General features: G+C 43.4%; 1 protein-coding gene across 3 annotated transcripts; it reads left to right on the top strand.

The window, feature by feature from the left end:
* Nucleotides 1-124: 124 nt before the first annotated feature.
* LOC104008744 (inter-alpha-trypsin inhibitor heavy chain 4) lies at nucleotides 125-22,170 on the top strand. Of its 3 annotated transcripts, none has more exons than XM_087744557.1 (23): nucleotides 125-207; nucleotides 2,659-2,819; nucleotides 3,291-3,395; nucleotides 4,074-4,236; nucleotides 4,338-4,448; nucleotides 4,532-4,660; nucleotides 5,559-5,675; nucleotides 6,246-6,414; nucleotides 7,401-7,517; nucleotides 9,053-9,234; nucleotides 10,132-10,314; nucleotides 10,938-11,077; nucleotides 11,701-11,855; nucleotides 12,367-12,399; nucleotides 12,710-12,766; nucleotides 13,918-13,950; nucleotides 14,577-14,630; nucleotides 14,959-14,997; nucleotides 15,482-15,595; nucleotides 16,264-16,438; nucleotides 17,850-18,004; nucleotides 18,917-19,019; nucleotides 22,139-22,170. In XM_087744557.1, exons 1-23 carry the CDS (start codon nucleotides 133-135, stop codon nucleotides 22,161-22,163), a joined length of 2,595 nt encoding a protein of 864 aa, XP_087600683.1. In that variant the 5' UTR covers nucleotides 125-132; the 3' UTR covers nucleotides 22,164-22,170. The 3 variants fall into 3 exon arrangements, with proteins under 3 accessions (XP_087600683.1, XP_087600682.1, XP_087600685.1); XM_087744556.1 differs by lacking the exon at nucleotides 22,139-22,170 and adding an exon at nucleotides 19,623-19,860; XM_087744559.1 differs by lacking the exons at nucleotides 14,577-14,630; nucleotides 22,139-22,170 and adding an exon at nucleotides 19,623-19,860.
* The last annotated feature ends 269 nt before the right edge of the window (nucleotides 22,171-22,439 follow it).

Raw genomic sequence — 22,439 nt, 5'->3', positions numbered from 1 at the left:
TTACCTATGTTTAACATGTAAATATTAAGTTTCTGGGTCTCTTCAAAGTCTACGTAATATCCCCAAATACAAGTTACTCATTAACTGATTAAGATAAACGGAGTTTTCATTTGAAAATCTTGTCTTTCCAAAATGGAGGAGAGAACATTGCTCGCATTGATGGTCTTTTCCTCACTCGTAGTATTAGCAGAAACTATTGCTCAAAAGGTATTTGCTCTATTATTTTTTTTTTTAACAATGTCTTGTTTGCTCATTTGGTGATCCGGTGGTATCACGGTAGCTGGCCAGGCAACGCAGGTAACTCCTCTGGTAACCACCACCTGTGGAGCCTCAGGTCTATTGTTTCATGATGTCAGAGCTTTGGGTCCTTTTAAGGCCTTTTTGGTTGGTTGTTTGGCCTGTTATAGTATAAATGTGGCAGGAGAGCATTTGCAAATGTGTCTGATCAGGCTCTTCCCCAGGGATGTAAAATATCAAATTTGAGGAATCAATGGGTCTCCCTCAGCCACCGGATGAGGTTTGGATCTCGACACAGTGCTGTTACAGAAGGGCCAAACGAGGACTGTTGCAGTGCCAGGAGGTTTCTGACAGGCATTTAATAATTTATACGGAATGGAAAAGTGGGGAGTAGACAGTTATTTGTACCGCCTGGAGGAGCAAACTTTTTTATCATGGTCCTATTGTAAAAATATCAGAGAAATGGAGGAAGCCATATGTTGGAAGGTTTTTATTTCTGTCAGAAACCTTCCTGTTCAGAAAAGTGTAAAATGCAACCAAAATGCAGGTGGGTTTCTGGGAGGCAGGGACAGGTCTTGTGACTGCTGCAGCGGTAGCCGGGGGCTCTGCAAGAAGCCGTGGATGTGGTGTATGGGCCTGTGGTGCCTTCAGGAGCAGCTGCAAGTCGCTCCCCACTGCTTTCGGGTACACACGCAAGGCTGGTCCTCTCCTGCCTCCTTCACTAAGGGCACAGCGATGCCCCTCACCATGCTGCACCCCGCTGCATGCTCATTTGTGCTGGTCACAGCCTAAAATGCTGCTGGGTTTGGACAAGCACAGGGGATGCAGGTCCCCGTCCCCTCATCCCCGCAGCATCCCCTTGGCACATGGTGGTGGGGTGGATTTTGCACAGGGTAAGTTTTGCATGGGGCAAGCTCCTCCTGGGCTGGAAGGATGCTCCATGCGCAGTGATGGCCACCACGTGCCTGCGCTGCCCCAGTGAGCCATGACTCGGGGCTCAGGGCTCCTCAGTCATGGCAAAACCTCCCCTCCGAATGTGCCATGGGCAGGTTTGAGCACGGCAGGGCAGCAAACATGAGCAGAGGCGCGTGGTGATACTCGGAAAGCCTTTGGGAAGATACACTCCTTGGAGAGACAGCCCCAGCCTGGGCAGGGCGGGCTCCAGCTGGGGGTGGGCAGCAGGGAGGCATGGGCAGGGAGAGGCACCCAAACTGCCAGGATCAGGAAATTGTTCTTTTGATGAATATTTTTGGGTTTTATCCCATTGTCTTGGCTTGTCAGTAGGCATCAGGAGATGGAGCACGCTCTGGCATATAGTAGAAAAAGAAACAGCCATTCGTTACTCACATGGTGTTGGCTGTGGCACCTCCTGCCCTGATGCCTGAGCACAAAGCTGTGCTCACAGCTTTGTATTGAATGGCCATGTTTAGCTTGATTAAACTTTTGAATTTCAGCCAGTGGCCTAACCAAGAAGAGGCCACTGGATGCTATTAATTGGTGAGCAAAGTACAGGAGATGGATTATCAAAATAACTAAAGATCAATTAGCCATTCAAAAGATTTGTGAGGCTGGAAAAGTAAAAATAGAAGTGTGATGATCTGCTTTGGTGCTGAGCTTTTGTTATGTTATAAACTGTTGGACTATTGTGAGGCTGGTGATGTCCAGATCAACCCTTCTTAGTGTCACTGCTGAAACACAGGTAGGCCTTTAAAACAGACATCCCAAATTCAAAAGGAAGGTGTTTACAGAGGCAGGTGCTCCAGGCAATTCCCAGTCTGGCCACCCTGCTGGGTGTTCCCCGGGCAGCTCCAGGATGGTGCCCTCCTCCCTCAAGTGTTGGGGGCCCTGGAAGCACCAGACCAGGAGAAACACAAGTGCTCAAAGGGCATCCCCGCTTGTGCAACCAGTGAGGGGCTGGAGGCCCAGGCAAGGTTTCAAACCTGCTAAACATTGTATGTGACACAAGGCACCGAGCTGAAAACCATGCAGCAAAGTCAACAGCTGGGAGAGCAAATAAATAGTCGCGCAAAAAGCTAGCAGGTCTGCTTCGAGGTCGAGCACTTAAAGAGGCATCTGATTTTTCTGAGGTTAGTCTTAGGCAATGTATTGGGGTGACAAAGCAGCTGCTTCAGAGTACCCCAAGGAAAGAAGACCACAGAAAAAGGCTTGACAGAAGCCTTCTGTGGAAGGACAATACTCAGATGTAGCTGCAGATTTTGCATGGGGCTGTGGTTGCAGCTGCAGAGATGTGAATAAGAAGATGGCCAGTCTGGTCCTGAACAATCCCCCCTCCCCAGTTCTGGCCAGACCTTCTAACAGTTCATTTCTTCATCAAACTTTTCCAATAACATTACCCAGGTAAGGGCTGCTTAGGGGCAAAAACTGAGTGTTTCTGTTTCAGCCTGTTTATTTTTTTTCCAGCATGCTATTGAAATCTACAGCCTCCATGTGGACTGTAAGGTCACATCACGATTTGCTCACACCGTCATCACCAGCAAAATTGTCAACCGAGCTAATGAGTCCAGAGAGGCGACCTTTGAAGTGGAGTTACCCAAGACAGCCTTCATCACTAACTTCTCCATGTAGGACCAGTCCCTACCTGTGGTGTGAAGGAGGCAGCTCTGGGGGCTGGGGAGGGGGGGTTCATCTTTCTTCTCAGGAGGTGCTGAGCAAAAAGCACAAAAAGCTGAGCTCTGGAGGGTCCTGCAGAAAATGCTCTGTGGGGCAAAGTAGTAGGCAGCCAAATAGAAAGAAGGTGCCCAGGGCCAGGGCGAGGCTGCCTGCTCTACAGGGTGGATGACAAAGGCACATTTGTGGTGCGTGGTGCAGTGGCCGTGGTGTTTCTCCTGCTCCAGCCTCCCTGAGACCCTGCACGGAGGAGGACTGTGTTGTGGTGGTGGCGGCTCCTGGCATCCTCCTGGACAGGGAGGGAAGTGAGAGACAAACAGTGTTCCCTGCTCATGTCCTGAGGGCCACAAAGTGCAGCATTCCTCTTGTTTCTGTTCCCAGTGCTTCCCTTCTAATATTAATTACTTTTTATGGAAATCAAACAGGTCCATTGACGGTAAAGTATACCCGGGAATAATAAAGGAGAAAGCTTCTGCTCAAAAGGAATATGACACTGCGATCTCGCACGGGCAGAGTGCCGGCCTCGTCAAGTACGTTGCTGTCGTGAGTAAGGCTGCTCCAATGCTCTTCCTCAGCTTCTTGTTTGGCTGGGGGCAGGTTAAACCCTGGAGCCAGCTACCTCTCAGCAGGACAAAAACATGAAAAGCAGCCTTGAGTTCTTGTTGGGAGGGACGGGGTGTGCGTGTGTGTATATATATATATTCACATATATATATGATTTATATCTGGGCCTGTAATGGGCTTCAGTGGGAGGTGTCACTGTTTAGTGTTGCCCTGGGACTTGCTGTAACACAGGAGCACCTTGCTGGACTAGGATGATGCTCAGTCATTGAGTCTGCTTCCCCGCAAGCGCAGAGGACCTTCGCACTTGAGCAGAAATCATGCTTTCGGGGTATATTTACTCTGTGCTTCCCATGTATTCAGTCCCAGTTCTGCTTGATCCCAGTCTGAGGGATGCAGAGGTTTCTGCTCCATTTCTCAGCTTGCATATGCAGCACCTGTGGCACAATAATGTAATATATGTGATGTATATAATACTGCCTGCAATGTAAAAAATCTTCTCTATGATGAATAAGATTTACTGCTACTCTTTTTTTACTTATTCCATGTGGCCCTTTGGCCATTATTTAGCACAATTCATAAACTTTGGCCACCACAAGCAAATCTTCCCCACAGGAGGTAAATCTCTGTTCTCCCCCCACCCCCAGAATCACAGGCAGAAAACTGGAGCAGTTTCACGTGTCTGTCAGCATTGCAGCTGCCAGCAAAGTTACTTTTGAGCTGACCTACGAGGAGCTGTTGAAGCGGCAGCTGGGGAAGTTCGAGCTGCTGATTAAGGTCCGACCGAAGCAGCTTGTTAAGCACTTCCAGGTGAGCTGCCCTGGTGAGGGCTGGACAGGGAGCACCGCGGTGTTTTTCAGGCATGGCTGTTTCCTCCGAGATGCTAATGCTGACGACTTCTCCACTGTCAGATTGATGTGCACATCTTCGAGCCCCAAGGCATAAGCTTCTTGGAGACAGACAGCACGTTCATGACAAATGAGTTAACTGAGGCGCTCACGAAAGTGCAGAACGAAACCAAGGTAAAGCAGCAGCTGCCAGACGTTACTGCCAGTGGCAGTTTAAGTTATGTTGCTTTAAATCTTTTCTTCTGATTGCTTTGCAGGCTCATATTTTATTTAAGCCAACTGTAGATCAACAGAAGATAAATCCTGAACTTGATGAAACCCTCCTCAACGGTGATTTTGTTGTGCGTTATGATGTTAAAAGAGGTGCCACTGCAGGTGATATACAGGTAAAAATAGAAATAGAAATAAAAATGGTTTCAGATCATAGATATGTCTGAATGTGAAGTGCAATCAGCAAAACAGCAACATTTACTTTGAAACACCAAGAGTGACAGGAAAAGCCATTTCCATTACTCCAGGGTCAGCAGGAACTGATGGTGATGTTCAGGAAATCCCCAGAGACACCAGACACATTGCAAGAATGGATCATCCATGTGAAAAAAATCAATCTTTCAAATTTTATTTCAATACCAAATCTATACTGCCGCTTTATAGATGTCTCTTTACATTCTTTTTTTCATTATTATTTTGGCTGATCTAAGGTGCATTTGTGGCTTCTTGTAAATGAAGTTTAGCGGAATGTGATTTATATAACTATTAAAATGACTGCTTTGTTTTCTTTTATTTTTTTGTGACAACTGAGGCATAACTAAGGAGAGCAGGAACTTAAAAATATTTATGGACCAATGCATATCCTAGGGAACAAAGTACATGATTTTCCATACCACTTCACTAATGAAGTATGCATGGATGTGCTAAAAGATGGCAGTCACAGTCAATGAGCCGAGATGTCCTTGTAGGTGATAATAAAGAGGTAACATAATATACAGTAATAGTACAGATATGTCATATATACCATATATATATGGCACTGAGGCATATTATATATATATTATTTATATTTATTTATACACACACACACACACTGTTCTCTTGTAATTTGTTCTCTACAGATAGTCTCTCTTCCAGCTAGGAAATACATTTTAATAGTTCTTTGATTTGGGCTTATCTAGAAGAACAGAATGCTGAGCATGCATCCTCCTTCTTGCTATGCCAGAACATTAAGATGCAATATTTATTTATTTAAATGCAATTTTATACATGATTTCACATTCTGTATTTCAGATTGTCAATGGGTATTTTGTGCATTACTTTGCACCCCGTGAAATGCCAGTGTTTCCCAAAAACGTAATCTTCGTTATAGATCGAAGTGGCTCCATGGCAGGCAGAAAAATTGAACAGGTAACTTCAGAGTACTGACCTCTGCTTGCGTCAGTCACACACACCAGCCTTTCCAGGAAATGACTGTGAATTTCACTTGTGAAACACGTGCTGGTTTTGTACACAGCAAAATTTTAAGACACATAGAAATGCTTGAAAATACATACGCACAGATTTAAGAACAACACTTTTCTGATATGGCTATTCTCACAGGTATCAAACGTTAAGGCAGAGAGCACTTTTTCTGTCTCTGTCTTTGCAGAATATTTGGCTTCTATTTTTTTTTTTTAAATGAAGTCCAAAGAATTAATTCTTCTGTTTTACCTTCAATGATGACTGTGTATGTAGCTTTGCTAGAGAGCAGACAAGTCCTCTACAGCCCACATAGGTGGTTTTTTTGAGTCTGTAAGTTAAGTGAATTGGCCATTTCTGGTGGTCTCAACTTGAAAAATGCCATCAGGACTAAATAAGGGCATTGGGCTGCATCTTGAATAGTGCTGTAAAGAAACCCCCTTATTACACTGAAATTCCAATCCCAGTTCCGGCAGGACAGTAGAAATATTCAAAGTGATTGTTTTCTCCTTGGAACAGACAAGGGAGGCCCTGTTGAAGATTTTGCAAGACCTCCGCCCAGAAGATCATTTCGGCTTTATCACCTTTAGCAGCAAAGTGGCGGAGTGGAAGAGCTCTTCGCTGCAAGCCACTGCAGAGAATGTGGCGAGTGCCGCAGGATTCGTGCAAACTCTTTCTGCTAGTGGAGGTACGAGGCACCACCTAGATGCTTGTAACCACAAATATGCACCCAATATAGTATATTGCTTAGAAAAAATATTATTTTTATTAGTCATATACTGCCACAGAACTACCATCAGTGCTCAGAAAGCAAGTAAGTTTTAAAAGCTTGAGTGATGAGTGGGATAGAGATGCTGGTTATGGGAGTGGACGGATTGGTGACTGCATTATGATATGGATATATAGAAAGATGGTTACGCCACATCTATGAACCATACAAGCCACAAAGTTTTGTTTCAGACTTTTATAACAGAGATGGCTGGAAGGTTTCCCAATAGTACATTTTTTTTCTACAGGAAAATGGCAGTTCACTCAACATTTGACAGCAATTTGCTGATTTTTTTTTTTTTTTTTTTTACTATCAAGGGTCCCCTTGTAAAATAAAATGCATCCAAAGTTAAACTCCTGTGTAAGCCACACTACAGAAACCAAATAGTCCAAATAGGCACGAAGCATTTCAATTGCTGCATCACTCAGTGCGCTTTGTTTTATTATTTAGCTTTAAGTTCATCTAAAAGGCCATATCTCCTGTTAATGTTATGCTGTTAGTGTTAACATAGGTTTTCTTATCCCAGGTGCTAACACCAATAAAGCCCACCTGTGCCCAGCTCTTTTCTTTGACTTCTCAAATAAAGCTAGGAGACATTTCTTAAATGTAGGTTAACAGACGACAGTGTGTTTATTTAAGCACTTTTTAATGGCTCTAGACATGTTTGTATCTCCCATGACATATGTGTGGAAAATGCTCCCAAAAGAATACTCCAGCATTGCCACTGCAATATAGTACACCGTAATTAAGCCCAGTAGGCTAAACCCCTAAATCCTCATCTCTCTGAAGAATTACTTCCTGCAGAAAACTTTGAACCACTCTGCAGGGTCTCTGCAGATGAAGTGTACCGATTTCTTCAGATGGTTATTCTTTTTGGGTGAGTGATGCCTGCTTTCTCATTATAGGCACAGATATCAATCGTGCCCTGCTGACTGCCGTGAGCGTGCTGGATAAAGCCGAGAGGCTGCCAGAACGGAGCGTCTCCATGATTATTTTGCTGACAGACGGCCAGCCCACTTCTGGTGAGTAAATAATAGCCTCAGTCCTCTCTCTCTTTGATTTTTTTATCTTTTATGCTTCCATCCCAGACGTTGATAGACATAGTCTGTGTTTCAGCAGAGCTGTGGTATAAGCAGGCTGGGCTATCGCTGGCTCTGTGTCAGAGAGAGGATGACTGAGAGGGCTCTGGCAAGGGCTGTAAGAAGCGATGGCAGAGCCTGCCTGCCCATGACTATGCATCCTTTAGCTGGGAACTGTTTTGCTAAATACCATTGGCTTCCCAGTTTATAAACTCAAGGGAATTGTTGGCGATACTCCAGGCACAGCTGAAATGTGAAAGTAAAATACTTAGAGCTGAAACATGGACATTTTGCATGTATTATGTATGGTCCCATTTGAGAGGTATTGCTTTATATTTCTTCACCCTCCTTGCCCCAAACTTGAGATATTTTAAGTTGCCTCTTATTTTGTTTTCTTTTCAATGTACAGCTCTTAACTAGTGATCAGCCGTGATAGCACAAACCAGAGGGTTGAGATAGAAATACTGGGTTAAATAAACAGTAACTCCCAATGCAATGGCACAAACATCGCTTGTTCTGAACAGGAGTTTGTCTAAGTTTTGTGTGGCACCAGCATCTCTCTGAGGCCAGCAATATTAATTCAGCTGTAAGCCCTCTAATAAGATCAGTCTGCCTTTCAGATTGTGTGATCCGTACTGCTTTGGGGTTGGTTTATTTGTTTGGTCATTTTAATAAAAGTCAGCTCACGGTGCTGCCTGCTCAGCACAGCCACAGTGAGTCTCAAATATCCCCAAGCACACTGCACATCCACAAGTTGGCTAGAAATCAGGCCAGGGTGGAGTGCCAGGCGAATACAGGCAGCGTTATTGCATACACTGCCTTCCTTGGCAAAGCAGGCTGAAAGGGGAAAATCTGAGCTGCTCCCATGATATTGCTACGGGCGGTGGTGCTTCCTGCCTGGAAATGCTGATAGAGAAGCTCTTCATCCAGGCCCATCAGTGGCTCTTCAAATGGGATAAGAACATGGTGTGAAAATCTTTTCCCTTTGTCACGCAAAGGGGCTGGGAGAGAAGCACGGCTGAGTTAATTTGCATTTTGTCTGAATTACACCGTTAACCAATCCATTCTCCTCTGAATTCACGCACATAATTTTTATGGATGGTACTTGTCTTCCCAGTGCTTTATCAAGTGTTTCCATCCCTTGTGCTGTTAACTCGTAGTGTGTGTCCCTTTTGTCCTAAAAACCTCCTCTGGCCCTATAATCATGTAAAATGTTTTGCACTTAGTCGTTGTCATATGAGTAGAAGTTAGTAAAAGTCATTAAGGGGGAGAATCGGGTTCTGGCACTCCAAATGCAGAGTGGTCCTTTCATCTCCAATCCAATTAATGCAATTCTGTCCCATTTATTTTTAATATTATATTCTGAATTATTTTTAAAAGACTTCAGGCAGAATTTTCCATTGAATCTGCTGCTGTCTTTTTGTATTTAAACAAACAAACAAACAACAAACAAGGGTATGTTTTTGTTTCAATTACAGGTGAGAGTAATGTGCAAGTAATTCAAGAAAACATTCAGAAAGCGGTCAACGGGAAATACGCTCTTTTCTGCCTTGGCTTTGGGTTTGATGTCAGTTATAAGTTCCTGGAGAAAATGGCCCTAAGCAACGGGGGAATAGCACGTCGTATATATGAAAACGCTGATGCATCCTTGCAGCTCCAGGTCAGGACTAAGGAATGTGCCAGAAAAGCCATCTATCAGCTACGGCTTATGTCTAGTCTTAGCAGCAAACCCACAGATTTTTCTGAGATTAAAAGTTGGGTTTGAGTCGATCTCTTAATTTTGGGGAGGGAGGAAGGCAGTTTTGGGGTATCTGAGGGTTTGTGCACTAACCATGGCTCAAAGTTGACATCTTCAAATCAGCTGGTCATTTGGACAAACCTGGAAATTCAAACATTTCTGTACTGCTGCAAAAAAGACAAACTGTCCAGTGGAGATGATAGGGGAAAAACTTTGGTTCTTGGGTCTGATTTCAAACCGCTTGAAGTACTACCACTGGGAGCTGTTTGTTATGGTTTCCCTAAATATCAGTGGGTAGTTTGAGGCACCTCCAGGCAAACTAGCTCTGCAGTATCACCAGCCTGGGTCTTTCCTGCCCGTCTGGAGAGGGTTGTTAACTTTTGGGACACTCCCTTTTTTGGGAATCCACTTCTGCCTGTTTTGGCTGGATTTGCCTAATACCAGCCCCAGTCCAGCAAAGAAGAAAGATTAATGCTCAGAATTAGTCAAGTTAAAATAAAACAGATGTGAAAAGTGGTTAAAGCAAAACAACTAACCAGGGGGGGTGGTGATAATGGGGATGTTGCTTGGTTACTTGAATTGCCATGGGAAATACAGTTTATATGGCATTGCCAGCCTGGCTGGAGAAGGTGTGCTGAACCTTGGGAAGAAACACTCGTTTTTTTCAAGGTTTGCAGCAGTCTTACACAAGCCGCTGCCGCCCATCTCTGTTGAAACAAAAAACTTTGCTCCCTTCTTTTTAAGGGGTTTTAGACATTCAACATATTGCTGTGCATAATTTTGCAGTCATTTGTGCTCTCTCTCTCTGCTTCTCTTCAGGGCTTTTATCAAGAGGTGGCCACCCCAATATTAATGAGAATTGAAATGCAGTATCCAGAAAATGCCGTTGAGGGATTAACAAAAAACAATTTCAAGCTGTTTTTTGAAGGATCTGAAATTATAGTATCTGGAAAAATTAGCAATGAGCTTGATCTTTTGCCAGTAGAAATTAAAGCTCAGTCAGTAAGTGTTTGGTTTACTAACTATGAAAAACATTATCTCCCTGCTGTCTTATGGTGCAATAAGAGACTTCAAGGAATCTTTTCTGTGCAATGCGTGTTCTCTACATTTGGGCATTCAGCTGTTTTCCCATTTTAGGAAAATATTTTAGAATTCAGACAATTTTCCCCTCCTGAATCTGCTGCAAAACGAAAACCTTGAAGTATATCCACAAATAAGCAAACGACAATTTAAATCCTTTTAAAACCATAATATTTTGGCCTATCAAGCAGTTTTAGGAAACTAGTTTGTGGTTTTAGAATGAAGAAGGATATCTGAATTATTAATCTCAAAAATGTTGAAATAGAACAATTTCGTTTACCTCCTTTTTTTTAACATTGTTTCAAAAACCTCCTTCAATTACCTCTCCTTTTTTTCAACATTGTTTCAAATCCAGAAATATATATCCAAAATACATGCTTTGGTGGCTTGGGGTTGCATATTCCAATGGGAAAACAGCTTGCTGAAAAGTTTTTGAGGGACAAAAGGGCACTTTGGTACTGAAAGATGTTATTTTAAGCCTAATAATGTGACTGTAAAAGAAGTCTGGAACTGTTCTTTTCATGGTCAGTTTTCTCCCACTTCAGCATGGTAGTGACTTGACTCTTAAAGAAGAAGCAAATGTCAAAGAGAAGGAGCAAGTATTTCAAAATCAAAGTTACATCTTTGGAAACTTCATAGAGAGACTGTGGGCTTACTTAACCATTCAACAGCTTCTGGAAAAATCGTAAGCTATTTTAATGTTTCATATTACAAATTTCAAACTTCTTAAAACACAAATTCCTTATTCACGAATTATATGATGGGAAAACACAAAGTAACAGAAATATTTCTGCAGATAGTATTAAGAATGTAGTATACTGGAAGAATACTACATTACTGTATGAGGAACATGAGGTGCCTTTCAGTTTACGATAGCGCTGTATCACTACATACATATATATATACACACATATGAAAACATAATATAAAATATTCTTCTTGACATTACTATGAAATAGATTTTAATTGCGTGGATTGTGTTGAGCTGTTATTACACATCCAGAAATACTGTAGATAAGTAAATGGCAATAGCTAATAAAGAGAACAATAAGTATGTCCGAAAGACATTTCATAGATCATGTACCTATTATTTTTATGTATTTGAACCGTATATAGACTCCAGTGTTGCAAACAATTAAGCATCTCCACAATTTCAAGCACATGAACAGCTGAGTTATCCCAATAAGACTACTCACCCTTCAATAATAAAAAATATCTGTTAAGACACAGCTAATATGAAAAGGAATCTGAAGATGACCTGCTCATAGTCTCTGGAAGTTATTTATTCATCATTAACACAGACTTTAGTATTTCAGCACAAGAAGAGGACCAGAAAACCCTGGAGGCCCAAGCCTTAGAGCTGTCTCTGCAGTACAGCTTCGTTACGCCCCTCACTTCCATGGTGGTCACCAAACCCGCTGGCCAGGAGCAGATGGAGCTGGCGAACAAACCCACTGAAGCTGGTAAATGGGGCATTGAACAGCCCCCCCTGAAATATGCTGTTATTGATGATTTGTTGTTGACCTTCAGTATAGGTTCATTTTATAGTGACGTGACATGGCAATATGCCACATCAGAGGCAGGAGTTCAGGGATTAGCTTCCTTTCAAAATAAACCATACAGGATTTCTTTAGCAGATGAAGCGGTGAAATGGGCACTACTATTGAAATGGAAAATAATTTGTTTAACTATTAACTAAAGGTAATTTAACAGTTGTTGCTCAGCATTCCTGCCACTGCAAAGGAAATTCTGCACTTTTCTTTGCAGCATTGAAGTGGAAAAATGAATGCAGGGGAGGAAAGCGTGCCATCGCCAGGAGTCTTGCATGTGGTCTTGTCTACCTATCCTTTAACACAAAAAAAGCTTATCACCTGAAGCCCAACACCCACCTGTCCCAGTTTTCTGGTTTGCATGTGGGTAAAGTCATTCAGCGTTGACTGTATGACACTAATCTGTCTCTCTTCCTTTTGTTAGATAATGAGAAGCCCAGCAGTTTTCCAGTAGGAGGTAAATGTTTTCTTCTGTCCCAGTAACATATTTCCATAATAGTCTCTAATGAAAAAAAAAAAAAAAAGAGAGCTCATGGTAGTTGTTCGATAGAGGGGAGTATCTGAGATTTGGAAAAACATGTGAAACAAAACATAAGCAATGACTGCCAAGGTCTGGGCAAGGGTTGGGTGGACAACATGGTCAAAGGGAGAAAATCTTCCATTCAGAAAGTCTCAAAGGCCAAAATTGTCTTTACTCATGAGGAGAAGTAGTTCTTCAAGTGAATGGTACTAATGATGTTTTCTGCTTCTTCCTACCATATGTGAAGCATCTCTCAGAAAATTAAGCTCAAGATATTTTCCACTGGCTTCTGAGGATGATTTAGGTATTTTTTTCTTTCTTTCTGGAAATAATAGATCTGTTTGAATATTAATTTGAAACTTCCAGCATTATTAGTCTGATAATTTCAGCTATGATAATACATCATAATAGCAATGCTTTTACAGGTGAAGAGCCCTGGTTTTGCTCTAGTTCTTTCACAGAAATGTATTGAGGGAATTGTAATGCTTCCCCTTTCCCTGAAGGTTACCTGTTTCAAAGTGGCGCTGGGGAGTTTAACAGCAGAAAACTCCCTGACCAGAAGCACAGCCCAGTGACCATTCTGCCCTGCTTAGGGGGCACGTGGGGCTTGGCACTGCCCTTCCCTCAAAGCTCCCTTTGGCTGCAAGAGAAGAGTTTGGGGCCACCTCTGCAGCACGACTTGTTTCCGTAGCAGGTGCCAAGCCCTAGGTCAGTGCGATGGTCTGGCAGGCACGGCTGCTTGAGGGCCCAGGGATGTTCTCACTGGATCCGGGGTTGGTGCCTGCCAGAGTATCGCTGAGCACCGTTGCTCTCTGTCATGACAGACCAGTACGGCTGGAGCGGCTGTGGAGAAGGAGGGGCAAACAGGATGCTGGGCTACTGGGGCCAAGGGAGGTTTTGACGTGCTCTCTTGGGGGGTGTTGCAATTTCTCATGTTGAGCTCATCTGATTTTTAACTGCCAGTAACAGCTCTTGTCTGGGGCTGCAGCACTCCAGAGGGACCATGTTGTGAGCCCGTGCTGGTGCTGTAGCTCCGCATGGAGCCAGTCCCTTTTTGCAGAGCCTCCCGTGCCGGGTGCCCCCTTCCACCAGAAGCACCCGCCCTGGCACCGGGGACGGGCAACTCTGCTGCACCGGCACCACCAACTGCCCCTCCTCATCCCCATGCACAAGGTGGGTGAGGCCCCAGGTGTTTAGCAGATAATCAAATCCCTTTTTGCAAATCCCTTCCTCACAAAGTTCTTAGTAGTTTTTGTCTATTTCCATTCTTTGGCTGGAAATATTTTCCAGGGATCAGTACTCATGGTCTGTGGACTTAAATACTGCAGATTAGCTTACTTTGGGAAAGAAAGACAGATGCAGCTGGAGAATTACAGATCTGATGTTTGAAACACTCCCATAAGGTATGTAATATGATCATGAATAAAATACAGATACTCTCTTTTCTTTCTCCAGATGCTTATAGACTGAGGAGTGGAGTACCTCCTGGTAAGTGCTCCTCCTTTGTTTTTATTCAGAATAATTTTATAAAGTTCATTTAATATGTAGTTTCATAGCAACATTAAATAAATACATCAATAAATACATTTTGATTGTGGGTGCCCACTTGATAAACAATTTAGTTTTTATTATATCTATTTCAGTCCACAGATATTTTATAATGAACTATAAACTTTTGAAAACAGTCTGGTCCCTTTTCAGAACTAAAAAATTGTTATACCTCCTGAAAATAAATGTGAAAGATCTGGAAAAACATATATTAGTAAGCTGAAAGAAATGGGTGTAAAAACAAAAAAAATTTACTAGTCCTGGGGTTTGCCGTGTGAAGCCAATGTGGGGCACAGCCATCTGCACGATGCCAATGCCTGTCCTGCAAGGAGGAAATGCCGGGGTGCTGCAGGGACAGAGCTCAGCATCACCACGAGCTCCCATAGCGCAGAGCAGGGAAGGCACTGGCTGCTGCCTGCGTAAGATCTGCACACGTGCACTCATGGCTGTATCCAAAAAAGTCAGTGGGCAACGAGCGGGAGGGATTCCCTGTTTTCAAGGGTGGGGAAGGAGATGCAAGGCACAACCCCAAACGAACAAAACATTGGAAAAACCTTTTATTTCAGGTCGATGGCGCTCTGAGTCCCAATCTGGCAGCAAGAAGAAGCTGCTGTCAGTAGGTAGTTATTCACAGTTGCGTGTGAGAGGAGCTGGGGTGGGCGTGCTGGGTTCAGTGCTGCGTAGCAGCTGTTGAAGATGCAGCTCTAAATCCTCCCGCAGCTCAGGCTGAGCATGCCCCAGTGGCACGGTCGATCCTAAGAGGAATAGGCACTGGATGTTGTCGGTTTTTTTCCCCATTGGGACATCTTGTTTTAAGCAAAGTTCTCTGTAGAGGTCAGTGAAGAGCTTCGCCAAAAAGGCTTCTGTCACAGTGTTCTTCCTGGTTAATTAGCCAACTTAGAGAAAAATGTTTCATTAAACTCTTCCTACTAATTTTAAGTATTTCAGTTGCCAGGGTAAGAGACAAAATGAGAGCACAACCTCTTGGTAAGTAATACATATACTAGTCCCATTTGAATAATTAATATAACTGTATTATACGGTTTTTCATACGATAATGCTTTTTCTGACTGCACCAACTCTATGAAAACCCTTTACCTCTTCTTGCAAACCTTGGCTGGTTCTTTCCACATAAGTGAAAAATATCCCAGTATCCCATGAGAAAGCCTTTCTGGCTCGAGGATGTAACCACCAACAGAAGTGTAGTACAACAGATCTTCAGCCTCAGCTTTTTTAAGGGCTCACTGTCCTTAATAAAATCTCAAAATCTGTTGTTTTCATTTGTATCAAGATGCTGTGTCTGGGTGTGCTTTTCAATAATTACAACTGTGTTGGTTTTAAACATTCTATTCTATAAAAGCTATTACTAATATTTTAGCTATAAATTGATAAAGTTATTTTGCTGTGTCTATCCAAAGGGCACAGGCTAGATTTTTCTTTCCATGCTAACGTTGTTCTTCTGGCTTTTCAGCCAACGAATATCCACAGCTTCTCTTGCAATTACCCAAACAAAATGAAATAATCTGTTTAAATACTGATGGAAAAGCACAGCCCTCTGTCCACCTGCTATCAGATCCGGAGCAAGGTGAGTGAGCCAGATTACCCCTGATACCAAGGACAAGGAGAGTCACTTTGCTCTATAAGAGCAGTTGGTGTCTTTGGGAATAACCCCTTTTCGTGAAGGGCCATATCATACCTGCTGCCCTGCAGGGACCAAAGAGGCTGTGGTTACTTTTTCCTTTCTATTAGGCAATATGAACTTCCACAGTGCAACAGCTGAGGGCACTCCTCACAGGTCTGGTTGTGGGTCACCTCCTTCTCCTCCTGGTGTCACATCCATGGCCTTGAGGCTTCTCCCCTGCCCAGCCCTTGGGGGCTTCTGAGGATGCAGAGACCTTAAACACCATGGTCCCTACATGCTAACGGAAAGATGCACGCTCTTAACGTGCTGCAGTTTTTCTGTGGTCCCGTACTCAGAGGAGCCGTGGCCCCAGGTGCCGGCTCTCAGCTGCTCTGATTGTGGAGCAGAGCCACCTCTGTGAGAGCAGGTGGCAACATGGGGATAAACAGACTCCGGTGACACCACTGCAGCCTTGGGGGCATGTGGATCTGAAATCCAGGGGTGCCGTGCCTCCCCAAACTAGATTTGAGACCCTTAAGTTGCTTTGGCAACAAAGCTGAAGCAGTTTTATTAAGATCACTCATACCTTATAAGCATGCTCTCTTGACAAATTTGTGTCAATGTTATTAAAGGACTCACTGTGATGGGGAAGCTTGGGGACAGAATAAATCACTTTGTGCAGTTTGAAATCACCTATGTGAATCCCCCTGCACTAATCCACGTCTCCACGGATGAGATCCTCCTAAGCCACAATAACAAAAGCATTCAGCTGCCGTGGACGGAGTCAGCCACCTCCACTGCCCAGGGGTAAGAAATGTTGCCCCTTCCTTTCCCAAACTTGAAAATGCGAGTCAGATTTTTTTACATCCAGGCCTCCACTTTCACATTTGCTTCAGGTAAGTGCTTCCAAATGTCCCTATCCAGTGAGTCACTCAACGTGAGTGGAAGCAGGGTACCTTCACAATCCCCCATTTCAAATAAGGAGAACAAAAATTTGATTTTTAATTCTCCATGCCTGTGTAAGAATCAAAACAACTGCACCACCAGCCTGCTTTCTGCTTCGATGTCAGAGGCAGAACGTTTATCTTCCAAAGAAAAGGACCCTGTGCCACCACTGTGCTGGCTGCAACCAGGCACTTTGTGTTCCTCCAGCCACAGAGCAAGTACTGCGAAGTGTTGGCTTTGACATTTACTGTCTCTTCTGTACATCAGTTGGCTCCACACAGGCTGAAGTTTTCGTTCTCTGCAGTTTTAGCAATAACTCTCATCTGGGCAGCTGACATTTTTTATGGGAAGGCATAAAGTGTTTGAATAGTTGTCTGTAACTAAATGCCCAATGTTGGAGAAAGGGTACTTTAAACGTAGACTTCATTTGTCGGACTAATTAGAGCAGGAGCCCTCACTACCACAAGAGCTGAATTAGCTGGTTCCACCAGCTTTTTTGCATTGCTGGAATAAACCTCTGGGAGGATCTGCTGTTGGTCCAGGGCAGACAGGACACACAGCACTCCCTCCCTTACAGGCAGTTCTAGACAATAACAGAAGTCCTAAACCAACTGCTTTCAATTATTTTTGTAATCCAAACGGAGCCAAGGACATGCTGGATTTATGCCCCTCTGTAATTTGTTGCCTGCCAAGCAGAACGATCCTCCTGCTTCAAACCAGCGCCCGAGCCTTTGCAACTCCAGCGCACGTGGGCGTGTTCTTGTCTAACCTGATCCGCAAGGGACAAAAATGACAGTGGGTGTTGGTGTTCTGCAAGCCCACCTGGGGTCAAAATAAAATTAATGGTGTAAAGGGAGAGTCTGAAAAAACTTGTGAAATATCCAAGAAAAAAATATTTGACTTGTTCATAAAATAGATTGAATTATTTTGTCTAGTCTACCTTTTTTCTCATTAAAAGAACAAAAAAAAAAATCTTTTCTTTTTTTTCCGTCCAAGCGTTTCTTGTCTTTACGGATAATAAGGTGTTTTCTTCAGCAGAAAGTTCTTCTCTGTTGGTGCATTTGCATGTAACCTGATATGGGAAAGATCTGTTGTGCAGCATAGAGAGAAAAGATATGATACTAATATTTTCTAGCTTAAAAATAACTGCCAACAGATTATGAAAAATGCAAAGAGACAGAAGGCAAAAATTAAATTAATTAATGCCAGCTAGTTAAATACATATTCTTTCTTCATATTCCTCTTGGAAATAACGTCATAATTTACTTCCTAGGCTGACAGTCTCAGTCGAAAAGGAAAGGAGTGTTACAGCGTCGTTGTCTGATACAGTCACGGTAAAAGTTTCCTTTGTAAAGCTTCCAGATGATTTCCTTGGGCTGTATTTCTTGAATACCGACCACTTTTCTGACAAAGTCAGTGGAATTCTGGGTACGTATCATTACAGATGTATGCAGCAAAGAGGGATGATCTTGTGACTAAGCTCCTGAAATGAGAATATAGTGGGTTTGGTTTTTTTTTTCCAGCCACATCGTAAGCCCTTATTCAGATTTTACTTCCCAGCGTCCTGACAAGCTCTCGTGAAAATCAGTGGGTAGGCAAGGCAGCAGGAATGCGGTAGTTCAGGGCGTTCTAGAGAGACTTTTCATTTCATTTATTCTTTTCAGACATCTAACATCACCTTTTACTGCACAGCAATCCAGACCCTACTCTGCGAAGAGGGGAGGTCTTACCCTTGAACCGTAACATAATGCTTTTCCACTCACCGGCGGTACAAGCCTAAGGAGACTATTATGGGTTTAGAAAACAGTAAAATAAGACTAAAATAGTTGGGCTTAACCTCAACAGGGCTGTGGAATGACATAATTTATGCAAGAAATTCATTTGATGTCAAATAATGGACTATAAATAATGGACATAAAGTTGTAAACAACCAGGATTCCAAAATGAAAGCCAGCTGGTCCTGAACGTCTCAACTCCAAAACTCCTGATGGGACTAAAGTTGAACTTGTTTCAAAAACTTTGAAAATGGAGAGGCTGCATATTCTGTAAACCACAAAAAAACAAACCAAACAAACAAACAAAAAAAGTGAAAACCCATCAGAGTAAGGCTGAATCTCTCTGTGGAGGAGTATTAGGAATAAGAGGAGATCACAGCTGAAACACGGGAATTTTCTTGACTTATTACAGGAGCTTCCAAACGTGGTCTGTTTTGTTTGTTTGCTTGCTTGCTTTCTGAGGCAGATGGCTGCATTCCTAGTGTTACAGCTGCCATTGGGGTTGAATGAATAGCAACGCTCGGATGTTTTGTAGTTTTAAATAATCTGTGTGTCTCTTGCTTAGGTCAATTTTATTCAAAAGCACAATTTGTGAGTAATTCCAACGTCAAACAGAAAGCTGACGAAAGACTCCTAAGTGTGTCCGGGTCTGAGCACAAAGTTACCAGGTAACGGATATGGGATCAGGGTGAGTGGTGTCCATGCTTTGAGATGTATTTTATCAGCTAATACCAGAGATCAAAAGAAATTAAACTAAGAGAGTGTTTGTCCGTAAGAATACACCTCTTTGGTGTAAATAATAGGAACTTGTGCTTGAATTTTTCCCTAACAGCCTGAATTTTTTGCTTGTTAAGTGATGCTACAGGGCTCAAGGCTCCTATTTCATAAGGCGGGGGAGGGGGGGAATCATACCCTGGGGCTATGGTTTGCATAAAAAATGCCAAATAAAGTAAGGTTCTGCTGCCTCGTTTACATGGATAGAGGGAGGGTGTTTCCTCAGCTGGGTTTACCACGAGAAACAACTTCTACACTTTAATTGCTTTTAGCAAGTTTCTGTGATGTGGAAGAAATGCTGTGAGCGTGCAGCTTCTGCTCGCTGTCCCCGTGCGTCCCCACCACCGCTGCCTCCAGCTCTGGGAGCGCGGAGGTGCCAGCTCTGCCCACGCACGGTCCCTCTGAACGCCTGGTACCATCTGCAAACATAAGGTCGATTCTGGGCCTGCCCTTTGGTTATTTTATCACAAATTTTTCTTGGTTTGACTTTGTTTCAGGCAATACAAGAAAGATTACAGGCTTGAGTCAACCAGTGATCCTGTTCCCTGCTGGTCAATAGATGTAACTCCCTAGAAAAGAGAATTCTGGGAAAGAAAGTTATGCAAATGATGCTCTTCCAAATATTTTTGATACTTTCTCTCATCAAGAAAACCACACAGTTAAAGCCTTACCTGCTACTATGTATAAATGTCTCAAATCTTTTTAACTCAAAATAATTATACTTTCAAGATGAGAACGTGCTTGCTTGTTGTTTATTATTTTAAAATGGTTTCTGATTCTCAGTGTGGTTATGTTGTTGAAGATTTATGTGAATGAACTAAATTAAATTGTCATTATCAGCTCACAGTTTGATAGGGACACACAGACTTAGGTCTCTGAATAAAAATAAATAGCGGCATCACCCAATCCAACAAATGTGTCAGGCAAACAGTAATAGTTTTCTAAAATTTATACCCTCAATCCAGTTACAAACGATGGCGTTCTTGAACTACGAGGTTTGTAAAAAGAGTATGAAGCTTAAAGCAGTATTAGTCTACTGTTTCTCTCATGTCTTGCCTTATGGAGAAAAAAACCCAGTCTTGCTGTATCAGGGTTCTTTTGGAGATCATTCTGTAACAACGTTCAGAGCTGAGGAAATCAATCAGCCACCGGAGGGTGAGCGGGGACGGCAGCCCGCACTGGCTGCAGTCCCCTTCATTGGCGCAAACTTTCTGGGGCTCTTTTTAAAAAACGTCTGCAAAACAGACATTGACTTGTTGCAAAACAGACCTCGGCTTGTTGCAAAAGACAGCACTTCAACCCTGAAATTTAGCAGCTTTTTTTGGCACTGCTTCATACAACATTTTGCAAATGTTGGAAGATGTTTTACAAATAATGAACAACTCGAGAGAACACGGGGTGCGCGGAGGTAAGGTTTCAGAGGAAACGTACACACAGAAGCCTCTGCCCATGGCAAGCAAGGTGTAGTTTTAGTCCTCATTTTTTTCCATAAATTTGAATTCCAAAATTATTTTGTGTTTTAGAATTTCAGTTCCTATGTATCTTTGAACCCATAAATATGCCAGCATTGTAGAAGGTTTAACGAAAGTTGCTTTCTGTCCTGCCAATAATATATAATTGGAAAAACATTATTTTAAAGCAATGTACTAAAAGAGAAGCAACTTCTCGCCCAAGTCCGTAAGATAAAGCAAACTATGTTATTAGAAGCCGTTTTTTCAAAAGGAACTGCGTAGACATGATGCCAAGATACGTGCGTGAATTGCTTGTACACCCAAGATGCAGATTTGAGATGCAGATTTGGCTGGACAAATTACGCGACAGACCATGTGGAATCTGGGAACTGGAAACACCAGATTGCTTGCTTCGCCACATCATAAGCAGGTTTACCAATTTGAAAAGCAGATTATTTCTATTATAAATGAACTTGGTATTTGAATTACATGCTGTTGATGCTGGGTTTTATCAGTGGACTTACTGCAAGTTAAAAATTCCCTACTTTCAGTTATAGAGTCTATGCGTTGCCTCCTCCACCTGCCTGCGAACTGCAGGGATGGCAAACAGCACTGAAAGAGGGAGCGGCGAGGCATGGCTGGAGGGGGTCTTTCACCTGATCCCCTCTGCTTTAAGCAAGGCTCAAGCGTGCACAGACCATTCGTGAGAGCCGCTCGTCTAACCCAGCCGCTAAAACCTGCAACGCCTGAGCTTCCCCAAACGCCCCAGGCAGCCTGCTGCCCTTTTAATGCAATTCTCCCTTGCTGCAAAGAGGCAGATCCTGCAAAGCAGCAGATCCTGCTAACCTTGATAGACGGGAAGAAAACCAGATGTCAGCTTTCCTCACAGCAACTTTTTACATAGTTGGGGCTTTTTCCCTCCTCTTTCTATGACTTCCTTGCAAGGCTGTTCCGATCCTCTGGACCGCATCCGTTTTGTCTACGCTGCGTTGAGGTGCTGTGCCCCGAGCTGCATGGGGGACTGCACCCGTGGCCGCTGCCGGCTGATGGAGCCTCTCGGGTGTCAGAGGTGCTCGCCGGCTGTACCCACAGGGATGTCCGGCCTTTCCGCAGCAGCCCTGTCGCTGGTGTGCCTGGTTACTGCCGCTCCCAAATCCTTTCCGCAGGGCTGCTTCCCCTGTGCACATGTGCTTTCCATTCCGTAAGTATGTTCCATTTCGCTCTTTTCCACTTGAGTTGTGTCTTAATTTGTTGTTTAGTCACTCTCCTCCTGTCCTTTCCAAGCCCTGAAGTGAGTTCTGATGGGCTTCTGACTTCCTGCGCTCCCTTCCCTTGCTCAAGAAGCTGAAGGCAGACACAGTGATGAATACTTTGCATTCTACAATTCCTAATTCCGATGCAGAATACACAGTATACCTCACACTCTTCTCTTTTAACCAGCATTGTACCAGTTGGCGGTAGCAGTAAAATTTTTATCTAACTGTAAGGATCTGTCTGCTACTTCTCTCTCTCCTTATCATCACCTTTAGCTACATTTGCAGTTATCATCTCCTACGTTGCAGGAATCTGGGAAGAACTCCATATTAAAAAGGAGATTTTTCTATCCCCACCTGCGTAAGTGGGAGTTCCTCAGGCTGCCACAGAAGCCATGCAAAAGCAGACTAGAGCCTCTGAGGTCAACTCCTGGCTGACAATTCAGTCACAGCCGACAAGACTCCTGCCACCTCCGGAGACTTGCCTCAGCCTCATAAATTAAGGAGGAAAGCTCTGGCTCGGGCTGTGCCTGGTATTGCCTTGTGCCTAGACTTTGCCAGCCAGGTAGGTCAAGGTCTGCTGTCCACTGCTACGGTTTTTTGTTTTAAC

Source organism: Nipponia nippon, unplaced genomic scaffold, assembly GCF_047370975.1.
Source record: "Nipponia nippon isolate SJK-2023a ecotype South Korea unplaced genomic scaffold, ASM4737097v1 scaffold_9, whole genome shotgun sequence".
Taxonomy (NCBI): domain Eukaryota; kingdom Metazoa; phylum Chordata; class Aves; order Pelecaniformes; family Threskiornithidae; genus Nipponia; species Nipponia nippon.
Note: the sequence above shows the minus strand (reverse complement) of the source record. Positions and strands in the feature narration are given on the sequence as shown.

What these genes read in the sequence shown, in the direction of transcription:
- LOC104008744 (XM_087744556.1), top strand. Translation starts at nt 133, where the DNA reads ATGGAGGAGAGAACATTGCTCGCATTGATGGTCTTTTCCTCACTCGTA. An exon ending in AGACGGCCAGCCCACTTCTG is followed by an intron (nt 7,518 to 9,052) that starts GTGAGTAAATAA and finishes TTTCAATTACAG; the next exon opens with GTGAGAGTAATGTGCAAGTA. An exon ending in CAACAGCTTCTGGAAAAATC is followed by an intron (nt 11,078 to 11,700) that starts GTAAGCTATTTT and finishes CACAGACTTTAG; the next exon opens with TATTTCAGCACAAGAAGAGG.